The following is a 16,675-nucleotide window of genomic DNA, read 5'->3' on the forward strand; positions in this document are numbered from 1 at the left end:
AGCATAAAAACGTTATTTAAGATGCATAATTAAAATAAGGAGTTCAAATTAAGAAACATATCCATTAAATGTATTTAACATGGAAAATTTCAAGTTAATATTTTGTTTAAGATTACCTACCAAAGTGGGTTTTAAAAAGTTAATTACTAAACATATTTTCTCTCCTCTTTCAGAGCCACAAACAAAGGTACAGATTTACAAATTCTTAAAACAAACATGTTTTTCATAATTCAGGAACAGATGTTAGCCTTTGCACAACCTAGCTAACGGATGGACTATAATTTACATTGAAACAAAAAGCGAAAGTCAATGTGCTTTTGTTCAGAGCACGGACAGAAACAACCAAGTAAACTAGACTCTACAAAACGTGAAAGCAGAATAATAGTGGACAGAGTTGCAGTGATCAATGAGAAAATCTTAGATCAGGAAGAGGATCACATCTTTCAAATTCTTATTTGATTTAGACTGAAAAATTAAAATCACAGCCAAAACAAGTATTTTTATTAAAAAAAAACATATGTATTTTGAAATAAAGTAAAACCTTTATTAAGTAGTATGTAATAAAACATCGCAACCACTGTTTAGCTTACATAGACGGGTCCCAGATAACAAGACTAGTGCTGATGCAGATGAATACATAGCATCCATCTCTAATGGTGAGGAATAATACTGCACATGGACTTTGTCACCATTTTCAATCATTTTGTGCTTTTATGCTTACATGTCATCAAATGTAAACAGTGTTATGTGTAGCCATGTCATTTGTAATATGCTCTGTCACAGATAAGCAGCTTGATCAGCTGCTGGCTGTTTACCTGATAAGTAGGAGGCACTTCTTGTAATTCCCAGAGTGCCAAGTTCAAGACCCAGCCATGCTGTCTCAGGGTGTAGAGCTGTTGGGAGGTGAAAATGACACTCTGAGCAATGCCTCTGCTGAGGGATCAATCATCAGTTAGTGTTGGCAATCCTGTCATCATTACAATTTTTCTAACTTTATAGGGCACTTTGCCATTATCAAAAATTATCACTTGTTTAAGTGTAAGGTTGATATATTGTACATTCCCGTGGTTCATTTTAGTTAAAGAAAATAATATTGCTTTAACGTAATTTTATTAATAAATATACAGCCTCTGTTTTCAGTGCAATTTCCAACTTCAGGTTATGCACATCTGTAGAAAAGGACCTAGATTGCAACCATGTTACTCATATTAGCTGCTCTTTACAAAAACTGAATTTTATAAATTGTTTTGTAAACAGCATAGAATTTAAGAATATTGTTACACAATTTTGAGTATTGTCTTAATTATACTGACACAGTTTAATTGAGTTATATTGAGTTATATATACAGAATATTGTCGTTATTTATGTCTGTGATAATTTACTTTTTCTGAATAATTGTTACCATATATACTCGCGTATAAGTCAGGTCTTGAAACGCGAAAAATCGATCATAAAATCAAACCCTGACTCAAACGGCCATTCAAAAAATATGACAATTGAAAACTTGGCAGGATCTAATCAATAACATTTTAGAATAAGCTTTTAAAGCACTGAGGAAGCAGATTCTCTCCCTATTCTCTTTTTTTTTCTTCTCCATTTATCTATACTCACTTATTAATTTATCTATTTACTTATTTTTACTAGGTTTAAGTTTTATTCTGCTGCCCATGCTCTCTTTCTCAGGGGTGGGGGTTGATTTATTTTCAATCCTATTCTTGTAAAATTGATCTATTTGTATGGAATGTTGTGTGATTTCAATAAAATCAATAAAAAAAAATTTTTAAAAAAAAATTAAAATATGACATTTTCTTGCTTCCTCCAATCTCGCACCAGTTTCTCAGACACATCAAATTTTGTTGCAGCAGCGCAGTTACCAATTTCTTTCGCCACTTCAACAACTTTTCATTTAAAAACAGCTTCATATTTTCTTCCGATTGAGCGCTCCATCGTAGATAAGGGATGCTCTTACGATAAGGGTGTAGGACGGTGTGAGACACACAAAAACAGTGCAAACTTCACTTCGGAACAGTTTGGGCATTACCTTGTGGTAACGCAGGCAGTGTGCTCCGTGGTTACTGTCAGGTGGGTGTTAGCATATCATAATCTCTTGGACCAATAGCGTGAATTTTCCATATTCGACTTATATGGCCAACATTATAACATACTGGAAATTTTACAGCAAAAATCAAGACCTGACTTATCTGCGAGAGAACTTAAACGCGAGTATATATGGTAATTGACACTTTTTTGTACAAAGGTAAAATAATCTAATTTGAATGCATATTTTGTTACAAAATAAAAAAATGGATTACTTTTGTACATAATTTTTCTTTGATCTAAGGGGGAAGGGCTATTTATTGGTTACCAATATTGGTTATCGGAAATCAGACTCCTTTTATCAGAATCGGTGGCAAAAAGACTGGTCAGGCCCTTATTCATATCACCAACTCGTTATTATAATGTGTGCTTATGTGACAAACATATTAAAGCTCAAAGTGATTATCATGATGTACAGACGTTTTAGTTCTGTATAGTCATACAAAAGAACTTTTTTGGTTTCTCATCAGTTTATATTGGAAACCTGTTACCACATCTCAGGGAACTGGCCAGCAGTTCAGGAATATGTCTGCCAAGTTTTACTCCGTCATGCCCACTGTGCTGCAACCCCTTAACAAACCTGTGAGGTGCTAAATAAAGGTTTCATATGGTGTGGGTGTACATGCATATAACATGTTTTGGCCAACATAAAAAGGCAATTTGCAGAAGTGTCTAGTTCTAATGTAATCGGAGCACTTTTCTGCACCTACAATGCAATAAGGACACCTAGTTTGAGTGAAGCTTTTGTCAACTGTAAGCAGTTACATTCCATTAACATATAGTATAAGCCATCTATGATGCACAGTCTTCCATGCTCAATTGGGGAAAGCAGCAAGATACTCTTGAAAGCAGGTGGCACAGTCTCGAGGCAACGGGAGGATGGCAGCTGTACCAGCCAAAAGATTTCTGCTGCATCGTGACTGCAAATGTACGGGGATGATTAGCATGTTCTAGATATTGTTGTTTCAGGGTGGCAAACAGGTGGGGTTCCAGACACATTCACATTCATTTACAAGGTCATTGTGATTTACAAAAAATTGCATAGAAATGTGCATACATGAGGTTTTATAAATCAGTTCTTTTTGGTGTATGCATTTTCCTGTTTCCTGCCAAATTCATATTTTCACTCTTGAATCCAAAGAATGTTTTATAAATGAGCCCCTAAGAACCTACTTATTGGCAGATATTGGATCAAAGATTACCTAATATTTTCCCTTTAAGACAACAGAAAGTAAAGGAGAAAAACCTTAAAACAATTTATGTCCTCCACTAACAAAATGTTTTGAATTTACACTGAAAAGATAAAGACTCTGTTTACCAACACACACATACGCACTTGACTGTACATGACCAAAAAATACTAATAGCAACACAATGTAGTAACATGTATAAATGGTTTGAGAATCAGTAACTTCATGTATTTAAAGATCTGCTAGTAATCTGAAAAAAATCAAAGATAAAGTAATGAGTCAGGCATAAATGCACAAGGCTTGTGACTAGTAGAAAACAGTGCAGAAAGAAAGAAAGAAAGAAAGAAAGAAAGAAAGAAAGAAAGAAAGAAAGAAAGAAAGAAAGAAAGAAAGAAAGAAAGAAAGAAAGAAAGAAAGAAAGAAAGAAAGAAAGAAAGAAAGAGATTCTGTTTTCACAACAAATTTATTTATTCATTTTATAAAACTGTTTTGCACTAAAAGGATCACTGTGTGACATAACTAATCCAGGGAGGTGCAAGCTTTCATTTTTATTTTTATAACAAGGTACAGGATGAAAAAATATGCAACAGGAATACTGGTAACCAACTATAGACACTTTGCAGTGTCTGTGGCCATGTCCCACAGAAAGCATCAGTAACGAAGTCTACCTAATGTCATAAATAAGTCAATGTCAACAATATTCATCTGCCCCATGGTTTAAATCCTTCGTTTAACATCACAAAGTCACTGACAGTGCTGCTGATTTTATCAGTGCTGTTCATTAATAGACAGTGTGCAGCTAACATCAATCGCTCAGCATGCGGTCTGCCTCACGGTGAGTCCTCTGTGGTGTCAGGATACAACATGACTCACGACTTGCAATTTGCCACTTAATTAACAACTGATGTTACTGCCCTTAGTTTGTGGGAGGTTAGGTGCACGTGTTTAAATAGCGAATAAATGTAGGCTTGAAGATCTAGACAAATGCAAAAGTAGAAGTTTCAAACACATTCAAATCTCAGTGCAAGTAAAAAAAAACATTTCAGATGTGTTAAAATTTGCTAGCAAGTATAGCAGAATTAAGATGACCTTTCATTCATCACTCCTCTGTAGCAACATAAGCAAACGAGTCCATACAGCAATGTCAGACAGGCATTGTTGAACTACTTTTGACAGACCCATGATGAAAATTTCTTGCAAGTTAGGCCAAGACTTGAAGAAACTTCTGAATGGATGGCCTATTAAGATGCGTCTGTCCAAGTAGAAGTATTCCAATATATCAAGTGCTGCCCTTTTTTGAGTCTCTTAATACAACTCCTGTTACGGTCAACTCTATTGAGTGTTACACAATTGAAACAGTTCCTTCTGAGTTAGATTAAGCTGGATTGACCGTGTTTAAAAACCCCTAATAGAATAAATAACCAACTATTGGATTTGTTTTTTTGTCAAATACATAATACTGATGATGAAAAAATCTTGTCAATTAGGGAATGATGTAATTTTGAGTACAGCCATCTGATCATCCATCCATCCATTGTCCAACCCGCTGAATCCAAACACAGGGTCACGGGGGTCTGCTGGAGCCAATCCCAGCCAACACAGGGCACAAGGCAGGAACCAATCCCGGGCAGGGTGCCAACCCACCGCAGGACAAACACAAACACACCCACACACCAAGCACACACTATGGCCAATTTAGAATCGCCAATCCACCTAACCTGCATGTCTTTGGACTGTGGGAGGAAACCGGAGCGCATGGAGGAAACCCACGCAAACACGGGGAGAACATGCAAACTCCACGCAGGGAGGACCCGGGAAGCGAACCCAGGTCTCCTTACTGCGAGGCAGCAGTGCTACCACTGCGCCACCGTGCCGCCCATCTGATCATTTTTTAACAAATTACTTAAGATGTTATTTAAATTGCTGAGATCTATGACATGTCTCAAAGGGAGCCCTCTACACAACATATTTGCATGTGTGTTTTCTCCTTGATGTCACTGTGATCAAGTGAACCAGCCAATGTTCATCTCCTTATAGCAGATGTACCATGCCTTAAATGATACCGTATGATGGGTACAGTTACTGTGAGGGCTGTGGAGTCGCAAGCAATTACTGGGTTACTGGAGTCATTGTAATACGTTAACATTTCCAATTTCACATATGCCGATTTCATTAAACTATTTGTTCTTACAGATTTAAAAAAAAATTTAATTTTGTAATTTTAGTCTAATGTTTAATGTTATTCAGTGTTTAAGCCACAACAACATTGCTACAGCCTTTAAACAGGAGCTTTAACAGGTTATAGTGCTAAAAAGTAGACTGATAACTCACGCTGGCTGTAATGAAGAGCCTTTCTATTTAATTTGTTGTGTGGTTTCAATCAACATAGAAAATATATTAATCTAATTACAAAGAGAGGAGTCAAGAGTTGGTGATAGCAGAAACTGAACAGCCAAAAGTACTGTTAACCGAGGAGTCAGAGTTGGAGTTGAAGGTTTTGTGTAACAACTCCATAGCCCAGGTGACTGTCACTTTATCCCATCACATGTCTGATAACTACAGGTGCTGGTCATAAAATTAGAATATCATGACAAAGTTGATTTATTTCAGTAATTCCATTCAAAAAGTGAAACTTGTATATTAGATTCTTTCTTTACACACAGACTAATGTATTTCAAATGTTTATTTCTTTTAATGTTGATGATTATAACTGACAACTAATGAAAGTCCCAAATTCAGTATCTCGGAAAATTAGAATATCAATTAAGACCAATGCAAAAAAAGGATTTTTAGAAATGTTGGCCAACTGAAAGGTATGAACATGAAAAGTATGAGCATGTACAGCACTCAATATTTAGTTGGGGCTCCTTTGGCCTGGATTACTGCAGCAATGCGGCGTGGCATGGAGTCGATCAGTCTGTGGCACTGCTCAGGTGTTATGAGAGCCCATGTTGCTCTGATAGTGGCCTTCAGCTCTTCTGAATTGTTGGGTTTGGCGTATTGCATCTTCCTCTTCACAATACCCCATAGATTTTCTATGGGGTTAAGGTCAGGCGAGTTTGCTGGCCAATCAAGAACAGGGATACCATGGTCCTTAAACCAGGTACGGGTAGTTTTGGCACTGTGTGCAGGTGCCAGGTCCTGTTGGAAAATGAAACCTGCATCTCCATAAAGTTCGTCAGCAGCAGGAAGCATGAAGTGCTCTAAAACTTCCTGGTAGACGGCTGCATTGACCTTGGACCTCAGAAAACACAATGGACCAACACCAGCAGATGACATGGCACCCAAACCATCACTGACTGTGGAAACTTTACACTGGACCTCAAGCAACGTGGATTCTGTGCCTCTCCTCTCTTCCTCCAGACTCTGGGACCTTGATTTCCAAAGGAAATGCAAAATTTACTTTCATAAGAGAACATAACTTTGGACCACTCAGCAGGCGAGACGCTTCTGACACTGTCTCTTGTTCAAGAGTGGCTTGACACAAGGAATGCGACAGCTGAAACCCATGTCTTGCATATGTCTGTGCGTGGTGGTTCTTGAAGCACTGACTCCAGCTGCAGTCCACTCTTTGTGAATCTCCCCCACATTTTTGAATGGGTTTTGTTTCACAATCCTCTCCAGGGTGCGGTTTTCCCTATTGCTTGTACACTTTTTTCTACCACATCTTGTCCTTCCCTTTGCCTCTCTATTAATGTGCTTGGACACAGAGCTCTGTGAACAGCCAGCCTCTTTAGCAATGACCTTTTGTGTCTTGCCCTCCTTGTGCAAGATGTCAATGGTCGTCTTTTGGACATCTGTCAAGTCAGCAGTCTTCCCCATGATTGTGTAGCCTACAGAACTAGACTGAGAGACCATTTAAAGGCTTTTGCAGGTGTTTTGAGTTAATTAGCTGATTAGAGTGTGGCACCAGGTGTCTTCAATATTGAACCTTTTCACGATATTCTAATTTTCCGAGATACTGAATTTGGGACTTTCATTAGTTGTCAGTTATAATCATCAACATTAAAAGAAATAAACATTTGAAATACATCAGTCTGTGTGTAATGAATGAATCTAATATACGTTTCACCTGGATTCTTAATAAACGGTAATAATTAATTTGTCTCATATCTTTGATGAACAAACGGAACACTACCATGAGAAGCTCTGCCTTTTACTGGAAGCATTTTGACTATCAACATTTGTTGCAAAAGAAAATTATTATATCAATGCAATTAGGTTATACATAATGCAGTATGTTAGAGTGAACAACATTGAAAGCTGACTAAACACTCAGAAACAGATATTCTGACATAGGTACCAGGCTAGTCAAGAAAAAAAGCAAATACCCTGCATCATAAATGGCACAGCGCCTCCTACTGCATGCACTGCACAGATAGAAATTGATAGTTATCTGTGAATGTTTTAGTGGGTATTATTAAAATGGCCTTCATGTAAATGTACAAGGCATGTCAATGGAATTCAGGAGAGAACTACAAGTATATAGTTCCTCAGGTAGCTGTGCTCTGAAATTGGGAGACAACCAAAGCCTAAGTTTCATACAGCTCAGGAACAAAATGAGGAAGAGGAAGAAAAAAGAAGAAAAAATTAAAAACTGGAGAATTAATTTTGTAACAAGACCTTAAAGATACTATCTGCTAAACCATCTAGCTCCAAAGGCCTGCTGGTATTGACCAGAAAGAGGTTCTTCTGCTCTACATAACTCTAGCTTAGCAATGGCAAAGACATTTTTTCTTCAGATTTTCTCATTTCTGCAATTTTAAAAAATACAAATTGATATTGCATCTTCTGTAAATCTGCCGCCAAGACAATAAAACCACACCAAATCTCATCACTTGTATATTTTTATATGAATTAAATTAACTGATCTATTTAAATTTCAAACAAATAAACATAATGGATGGATGGATTCTAAAAAAATATCCAATATCCATTTTACAACCAAATGTCTCGAATTACTGAGAGTGTATATTTTAGTTTTCCTTATTTAGGTTCTACTAGGGGGCTCTGCCCCCTGATCGCTTCACTCGCCAACCCCTGGTCTTGGGTAACACGAAATACATCCGATAGAGATTATTGTCTGTCTTGGTAATTGTCATTGTCTGTCTTGGTAATTGTCACATATGTATTATGTTCAGTGCCACGATATCTGTAGGTCTATGTAAGATATGTAAATGACAATAGCAGTGTAATTGTTATGTTATGTAGGTATAGATGTGCAGATCTATGCATGAGATATATTGGAGTGGTTATTATAATCTTAACGTTAACGTTACATGAATGCCGAACTCTTGAGATGGCAACATAAAGTTGTCCACGTCTAAATACAGGCTCAGAGAGGTAAAGGCTGACTCTGTCCATGGTCTGTCTTTGGGATTTGTTGATTGTTATGGCAAATGCAGCTGTAATGGGAGATTGGCGTCGTTTAAGTGAACAGTATCGTTAGCAACCATTAATAACGTATCACTGCAATGTGCTTAACATATGCTGTGTAGTTTGGACGTTTGGGGATTCCGTCCATATAATACGGAGCGTTCGTTTATTCATATTATACCTGTGGTATCGTGTGTGTGTGTTCTCTGTGGTTGTCGTTGTAGGCGCATGCACCCTCCGTATTATGTCGGGTTTGACTATGCTGTGGTTTGTGGACGTTTGGGGCCTCCGTACTTTCCCTGGTTTGACTGTAGGGCGGGACGCCGAGGCCTCTTGTGTGTGTTACTTCGGTGAGTACTTATAATATTGCATTACTGTAATGTGATTCACATATGCTGTGGAGTCCGGATCTTTGGGGCGTCTGTACTATCCTGGGTTTTTGCTTGCGGTGTTTTAGAAGTGCGTTGTACGTACCTGCACCTTCCGTACTATGTCGGGTCTGACTATGCTGTGTAGTGTGGACGTGTACGGTTCCGTATTCCTCCATCAGGTCTCGTGTCTGTGTGTTCTGTGGTTGTACTGTTAGTAATGTATCATTGTAATGTGCTTCACATATGCTGTGTACTCTGGACGTTTGGGGATTCTGTCCGTGTAATACGGAGCGTTCGTTTATTAATATTATACCTCCGGTGCCGTGTGTGTGTTTTATGTGGTTGTCGTTGTAGGCACATGCGTCCTTCGTACTATCTCGGGTTTGACTATGCTGTGTTTTGTGGATGTTTGGGGACTCCGTATTCTCACCGGTTTGATTGTGGGGCGGGACGCCGAAACCTCTTGTGTTTGTTTTGTCTGTGAGTTCTCATATTATTGTATTACTGTAATGTGATTCACATATGCTGTGGAGTCCGTATCTCTGGGGCTTCTGTACCATCTCGGGGGTTTGCCTGCGGTGTGTTAGACGCGCGTTGTATGCGCCCGCACCTTCCATACTATGTCGGGTTTGACTATGCTGTGTAGTGTGGATGGTTAGGGTTCCGTATTGTCTGTGGTCGTTGCTTTATTTCGTATTTCCGTTAGTTGAGCTCTTTTGGTTTTGGTGGTGTATCAGAATTCGCTTGCGGTGGTTAGCTATGGTTCAGGAGCACGTTGTAGGCGACTGCACTTTCCGTACTATCTCGGGTTTGATTATGCTGTGTGTTGTGGACCTTTGTGGACTCCGTAGTATTTCTCGTTTCACTCTGGGGCAGTGGGCTGAATCCTCTTTATTGTGTGGCTGTGTCGTTACCTATGGGCGCGTTGCCTCATTTCTTATTTACGTTAGTTGAGCTCCTTCGTTTTTGAGCTGTGACTCCTTCGTTCTCGGTGGATCAGACTTCGCTCGCTGTCGGCGCCTGCGCACTATGTCTCCTGCGTCCATGGGCATGCCATGTACCTGCGTCCATATCCGGTTTACAATTCTCGGTTAGTAATATGGATTCCGAATGTCAGGACCAGCTTAATTTTTTTTTCTCATTTATATATATATATATATATATATATATATATATATATAAAGATGATGCTGTTTTTATCAAAGTGTTTTGAAAGTATCTATAAATAACAAATCTAAAAATAAATACTTTATTTCCATAACAACATCAGCTGTATGGAATTTTATTTAGTGAAGCTTGTAGAAAATAAAACATCAACACATACATACAACACAACAAGAGTAAACATTATTCCCCCAAGACCAAAAATCAAATTTAAAATAAACACACTTAGACATTAATCATATTACTGAAGAAGAGTATTAAAGTCAAGATATTAAGTTCATGCATCTCATAACTGGTGAATAAGTACTGTTAAGAAGTCTGGGAGTACAGCTCTTAATTGACTAATGCCAGGTACCAAACAAAAGCAAAAGTATAAAAAGGATGGGCTAGGAACAACGGGTCAGACGGATTTAAATTTTCTTCTCAATAGCAGATGAGAGGTGGTAAATATTGTCAAAAGGTGATAACTAATGCATTTTGTAAGTGAGTCGTACCACATTCCCTGGCAACTTTATGCCAGGAAAAGAAAAACAGAAATAAATAATCGAGATGGATAGGTTGATCGACTGATAGATAGGTGCTTGACTGTATTATACTAAAGCAAAAATCAATCTCAAATTATGCTAGTAGAATGCAACTAAAACTACAATATAATTTAAAGTCATTGTGCAATACCCACATTGCAAAATCTTTAGTGTTAACTTTCATTGTGTTCAAGTAGCATATGAATGAAAAGTGACTTCTATATACTGTATAGGGTCTTCTTCAAAAAGCAGACACCATCTCCTTCTTATTGTTTGTTTTAGACTGGCCTACCCCTACTATAAATCCTGAACTTAAAGTTCGTGGGGGTAAGGCCAGGTACACCAGGGTCCCTAATCTTAAAAATTTAGAGTAGGTGCCTAATCTTAAAATAGTGTAAGGGTGCCTAATCTTAAGCTTTTGGCATCCGCTTTCTGAACAAGACTCACTGTATACACTTTAGGTGTTAATTTAATATGGTTAATTTTATTGTGCAGTAACATGCACAATCGATTTCTGCACATCACAGTAATAATTTTTACTCTGAATACCTGTGTTGTTTTTTTTTTTTTTTTTTTAAATACCCACTACGTATGAACCACTCATCTATCATACTTTAAATGAGTACTGGATCTTCTTCTTTCAGCTGCTCCTGTTAGGATACTTGATTATAAAGAGCGACCTATAACCACAACCAAGTTACTAAGTTTGCATGCATGGTGAGAAACGTCTTTCAATTACTGATTAAAAAATTACTTGGTGATCACAAATTAAATCACTATTTTTCAACAAGTCAAACACCTGCAGCTAGACACAGAACACCATGCCTGCTGCTGTTAAGGACCTTGATTAACCTTGAACGTTGTTTACTACAAACTGGGCAGCTTTGTTTCTTAGAAAAGGGATCCACGAGTCTGTGCTGCTACACAAAACGTTCACATTAAAAGTGCAATTCTAATGGATATCAGTAGTAATTTAGCTTAAGACAGCTCAGAGCAAATCATGACTAAAACTGTAGATATTCAAAGCATTTAAAAATCTGCATCCGAGGACAGGACCTATAGCAAGAGTAGTATAACTATGTGTTTTATTGCCAACCTAGAATGTAAACACTTTTCAACTAAAATTATTGTTACATTTAACAATTTGAAATGAACTGGGAAATTTTTACTTAATCCAATATACTTTATTTTCTAGATATCTTTAATATTTAATAAAAATTAAAATTAACAAAACTTCATATTCCTAAGAAATCAGGTCAATAAATGCATTTATGTCAAGTAAGTCTAGTGTTCAGGTTCAAATAAACTACCAGTATTCCTTATAATTATTCTGGTCAAGAATTTATAAAAAAAAAAACATCCTTTAATTCAGTTTAAGATTACTACTTTAAACACAATTATTACAATCTTAATGAGAACACAGAATACAGTGAGATTAACATTCAACTTTAAACTGCTAATTTCAGATTAAGTCTTGAAAATATGTTCTTGTGAAAATATGAACAACGATCAATGCAAATCTTAAAATCTCCGTTAAATAAATCTGCTGTGCTGAGATGACCTGATGAACCACCAATTAAAACACTCCCCGATGTCCCTGATGGAGAGAAAATACCCCTGCAGCTTAATTGGAAATCAACGACCTTGGTCAAAAAAGGAGCATTCCATAGCAAAGGGGGTGATCTGTGCTTGAAACCAGCCAGTTAGATGCCTGCTGGACCTCTTTCAACTGTGACCAAGCAACTCATTCTCTTTTTTTATCACGATACATTAAGCACTTTAAATCTGCTAACCCCCACCCCGGCCACCCCCAGGCTTGGGCAGTGTGTTCCAGCCAAGTTTTCTGGCTTCAGAACGGGGCTTAAATATGGATGAATGTGTATCTTCTGAGGTTTTTAGAAGGAAATGAAAGTACAAAAACAGAATTACATTTAAAACAAAAAACTGGGATGTCACGAAATTGCAATTGAGTAGCATAGCATAAAATAGGCTGAATAGAAACATAATAAAACAGCAAGCTCAAGCATTCATTTATTTACATAGCCCCTGCCATAAACAATACTGTCATACAGTAGTTTACAAAGCATCTAAATTAATACTGTGCAGCACAAATTAATCAAAATAATTTACTCACATACAAGCTGATAGAGACAGTATAAGCTAGGATTTCAAATCATTAAGAATAAAACAAAGGCAAAAATGAATACGTCACAAAGGAAAGAATACTCATTTTAACATATTCTAATGGCATTTTAACCTGAAATGAATACTTTGGCTATTTGAGTTCAAAGACAAATAGAAAAGAGATATCAGAAAGAAATGCACAAGAATAATGCTCCGTGCTCATTCAGGATATTAAACACAATTCAAATGACCAGAAAATGCAAGCATCTTGTGCTAGAACACTTGTCTCTGACTAAAAAACAACTGAAAGTGAGAAAGCCTCCCAGACTGATTCAACATAAAAAGCTGGCAGCCAACAGAAATTGTCAAGGAAAGGAATCCCCTCTCCGAGACTGTATTTCATGATTCAGGGTTTCTTTTTAAAGGTACAGTCTTGCTAGATAAATTGTGCAACAGGCATCTGTCTCACTAATGGACCCAAACAACATTGCTGGCATAACAAATCAATTGTTTGAACAAAGACCCAAGGTTTTGTAGCGATAAAGGCAAGCCCTCCCCAGATTTTCATGTCACAAAACACTTTCAGATACATTAGTTAAACTACGTAAGCCATTTCATTACATATTTCATTGAAACAAGCACACTTCAATCTCCACAATATGCCCATAGTCAACTAGGAACTGGCTAACCTTTAAATAATTTTCATTCAATTCGGTTAAAAATCATCCAATCTAACAGATCATACATATGTATCATTTTATGGTTAACACATTAATTTGTAAAAAAAAAAAAATATATAACATCTGATTTGAGCATAAATAAAAACAAATGTGATGTAAACATAGCTGGACCTTCCAAGCATTTTGTGTTACTCATTCAAAAAAGCAAGGCTTTACCAACAAATGTAATCAACATGCACTGAACTGAATAAACCCAATTTTTGCTTGTTAACTCCAGTACTTCTAAAACTTTCTTCAAATACATAATGTCCTATTTTTGAAGCGCATATATTCATAAAAAGCAAAATACACATGATTACATAAAGCCATCGCTTCTTCAATTCAGTGACTGTTTTGCTAGTAACATTTACTTGCGGTGCAGGTGGGCACACATAAGGAGAAAACGGTACTACTAAAACAGCAAACATTCTTCCATGCTGCTCTAATGGTTCATTTAAATAAATAAATGACAACAACATACACACACTACCACCACAGAGCTTATGAAGACACAAGGGCAAGAACATTTGGCGCTGGAAGGTGACTGGAGTGAGAGTTTGAATTCAGAACTGGGGAAAAATATTAATTTGAACAGTTGCATCTTCCTGTTTACAGCGTCAGACCAATCTACTTTAAAGAAAGACCAACACACATTACAGAAGAATTACTAGAAAGCTGTGAAGTATCAACTAATGTCAAAATATAACACTTACTATCTTTCCATGTTTATTTCAGAAGGGATTCCAAAAGTATCAAAAGTAAATTTTCTGCAGCTTGGGAAACCATCTAAAGACCACCACCTCCCCCTAGTGGGCCACACTGAAAGATCAACTTTCTTCAAGGGGTTCACATAAACCTCAAAAAACGTTACTTTAGGAAAGAATCCACAACCAATTTAATTCAACCAACACCTACTACCATTCAGACTTCCAAATAAGAAACAAAAGAATGAGGGAGATTCATCTCTTTCTTAGAACCATCTGGAAACCCGCAAACTACAGAGAATAAGGTACAGTGATACAATTACAATTTGCCTGTATATATGTAGGTTGTTAAAGAGGAAGACAAGAACCGTTGACCAATTATATGAATTGAGGAAAAAAAATAACATTTGTTAAAAGCAACCATCACTTCACCAGATGCACGAATACTTGATTAGAAGTAGATGTGCTTAATGAAAAAGTAGTTTTACTGAAACTAATTTATCTAAATCTTTCTAATTGATCCAGTTTTTTTCTAATGTATCTAATTCTTCCTGTATACACACAGGGATAGGAAACTCCTTCCATAACCAAAAACCTGCCTTAAATCTGTGTCCATCTCTTCTTGTGTATCTACTAGCTGATGATCGAATGCCCTTGGTATAACCTGAAATAATGCTTTCATAACAAAACTATGGCTCATGGTTTATCGCAGCTTTAACAATAATAACACCTAGATTTGCTTTTCACTGGGATCATCCCAGCTGTCCCGTGCTGCCAAGTGCAATGCACTGCATGACACATTCCTGCTACATAAAAAATCCAAAATGCACTTGACTGATACAGAATTCAACTTATTAGCTCCACCCACTTACCCTCTCATATCCTTGCAACTATCCAAACATACCAAATATTTATCTCCTCCAAACCCATACACAGATGGGACTCTATTGCCTGACCCAATCCTTCCAGCAATTGAATACCCACTTGGCTCAGCCAAACAGTTTTGCTCATACAGCTCAACACTGAAAACTACCCAGTCTTTATCTTTCCTCGGCCCAAAATCCGCATCTCCACATAAGCTTATCCCTGACAACTTTACTCTTGTACTCAAACCTGTTCCTGCCATACTAATCCTCCACATGATGCTCTAACCTTGACAACTGATCTTCAGTTGTCTATGGTCTTGTCCTGACAACACCACTTCAGCATGTCAGGATGTGACCTTGTCAACCTAACGTAGAAGCTTCTGACACTGTCCACTGTACTATCGATTTATCATGATTCAGAAAGTCTAACGTACCTTTGAGTTAAGCCAATCCATTTTCCCCTGTACATGGGAAGTTGACTCAGGAAAGCCAGCATCTCCACCGACCTCTCATAAGCACTCGGTCCTAACCGCAAACAACCCCTTGGTTTTGTGTTAGGCGGTCACCTCCAGTAGCCTTCCGAGTGGTTCTGGGGTATATCATAAAGGACACGAGGCCCCCATGCTCGTTCGCTTCCAACTTTCAGAGCTTGTGGGTGAACCGTTGGGGGGTCCTTGAGCTTCTCTCAACCAACGAGTGGAGTTTACGCTCGTTTGTGTACGACTGTGGAGGAAACAATCGTTGCCACGCCACACTACTTCACACAGCCCCCCGCACGCGGCTTGCACTGGCCGTTCGGGACCCCTCGTCCTTTGCCTTGGATGCTGTCCATTTCCGCACAACCACCGTCTTTTTCATGTCCACGTTGCAAAGAAATTTGCATTGCTAGGGTAACACCGACGTGAAGGCAAGAAGCCATCGAAAAGCGAACCGTTTTCATTAACCGTTATTTTCGGTTTCTCTTTATTTTTTTAATACACAAGACACCCCCCCAGCAACCGCTATTTTAGGATCTAATAAATGTGTCCAATATGCTCATATGCCATGGGATGTAATACACTTCTGCCTTCCTTACAACTAATTTCCACCGTGTGTTCATAAAAAATAAGAACGAATTCTCTAAATTTTATGTCCTTACCTTCCGGCTTGTTTTCGGCAGCCATTTCCCCTCCGCGCGCCACATCCTCCTCCTCCTCCTCCTCCTCACGGGGGGGGGGGGGCGGGTTTGAGAAAGTTAAAATACGCCTGCGCGCGCGCGCCTAGGGCAGGCTTAAAATCGGGAAATAAGTGTTCATTGGTTAATGAGGGCTTGAATGACATGATGGGGCGGTGAAACGCAAGGCAGAGGCGGGGACAAGCAATACTTCTTCGTTACGATTGGACAAATATTCACACATGGAGGCGGTCGTAGCCTGTTCCGTGACCAATAAGAACTCTGTGAAACCTCTAGGTGCTCATGTAGAAAAGACCTTGAGCGCCGGGAAGCCACAAACCTGAGTGAGAGCTTACTCTTGGAGATGTGAGAGCAGATTTCTAAGC

General features: G+C 38.1%; 1 protein-coding gene across 11 annotated transcripts in view; it reads right to left on the minus strand.

Annotated features, from left to right (window-relative positions):
- The window catches only part of LOC114656015 (calmodulin-binding transcription activator 1-like), a 559,017-nt gene extending 542,673 nt beyond the window's left edge, over positions 1 to 16,344 (minus strand). For 7 of the 11 annotated variants that reach the window (XM_051930414.1, XM_051930413.1, XM_028807385.2 and 4 more), the window contains exon 1: positions 16,275 to 16,337. In XM_051930414.1, the coding sequence (XP_051786374.1) occupies positions 16,275 to 16,299 (25 nt within the window). In that variant the 5' untranslated portion in view covers positions 16,300 to 16,337. Of the gene's footprint in view, positions 1 to 16,274 lie in introns of all 11 variants that reach the window. The other 4 variants (XM_051930419.1, XM_051930418.1, XM_051930420.1 and 1 more) reach the window with 1 other exon arrangement.
- Positions 16,345 to 16,675: the final 331 nt, after the last annotated feature.

Source organism: Erpetoichthys calabaricus, chromosome 8, assembly GCF_900747795.2.
Source record: "Erpetoichthys calabaricus chromosome 8, fErpCal1.3, whole genome shotgun sequence".
In the NCBI taxonomy this organism is placed as follows: domain Eukaryota; kingdom Metazoa; phylum Chordata; class Cladistia; order Polypteriformes; family Polypteridae; genus Erpetoichthys; species Erpetoichthys calabaricus.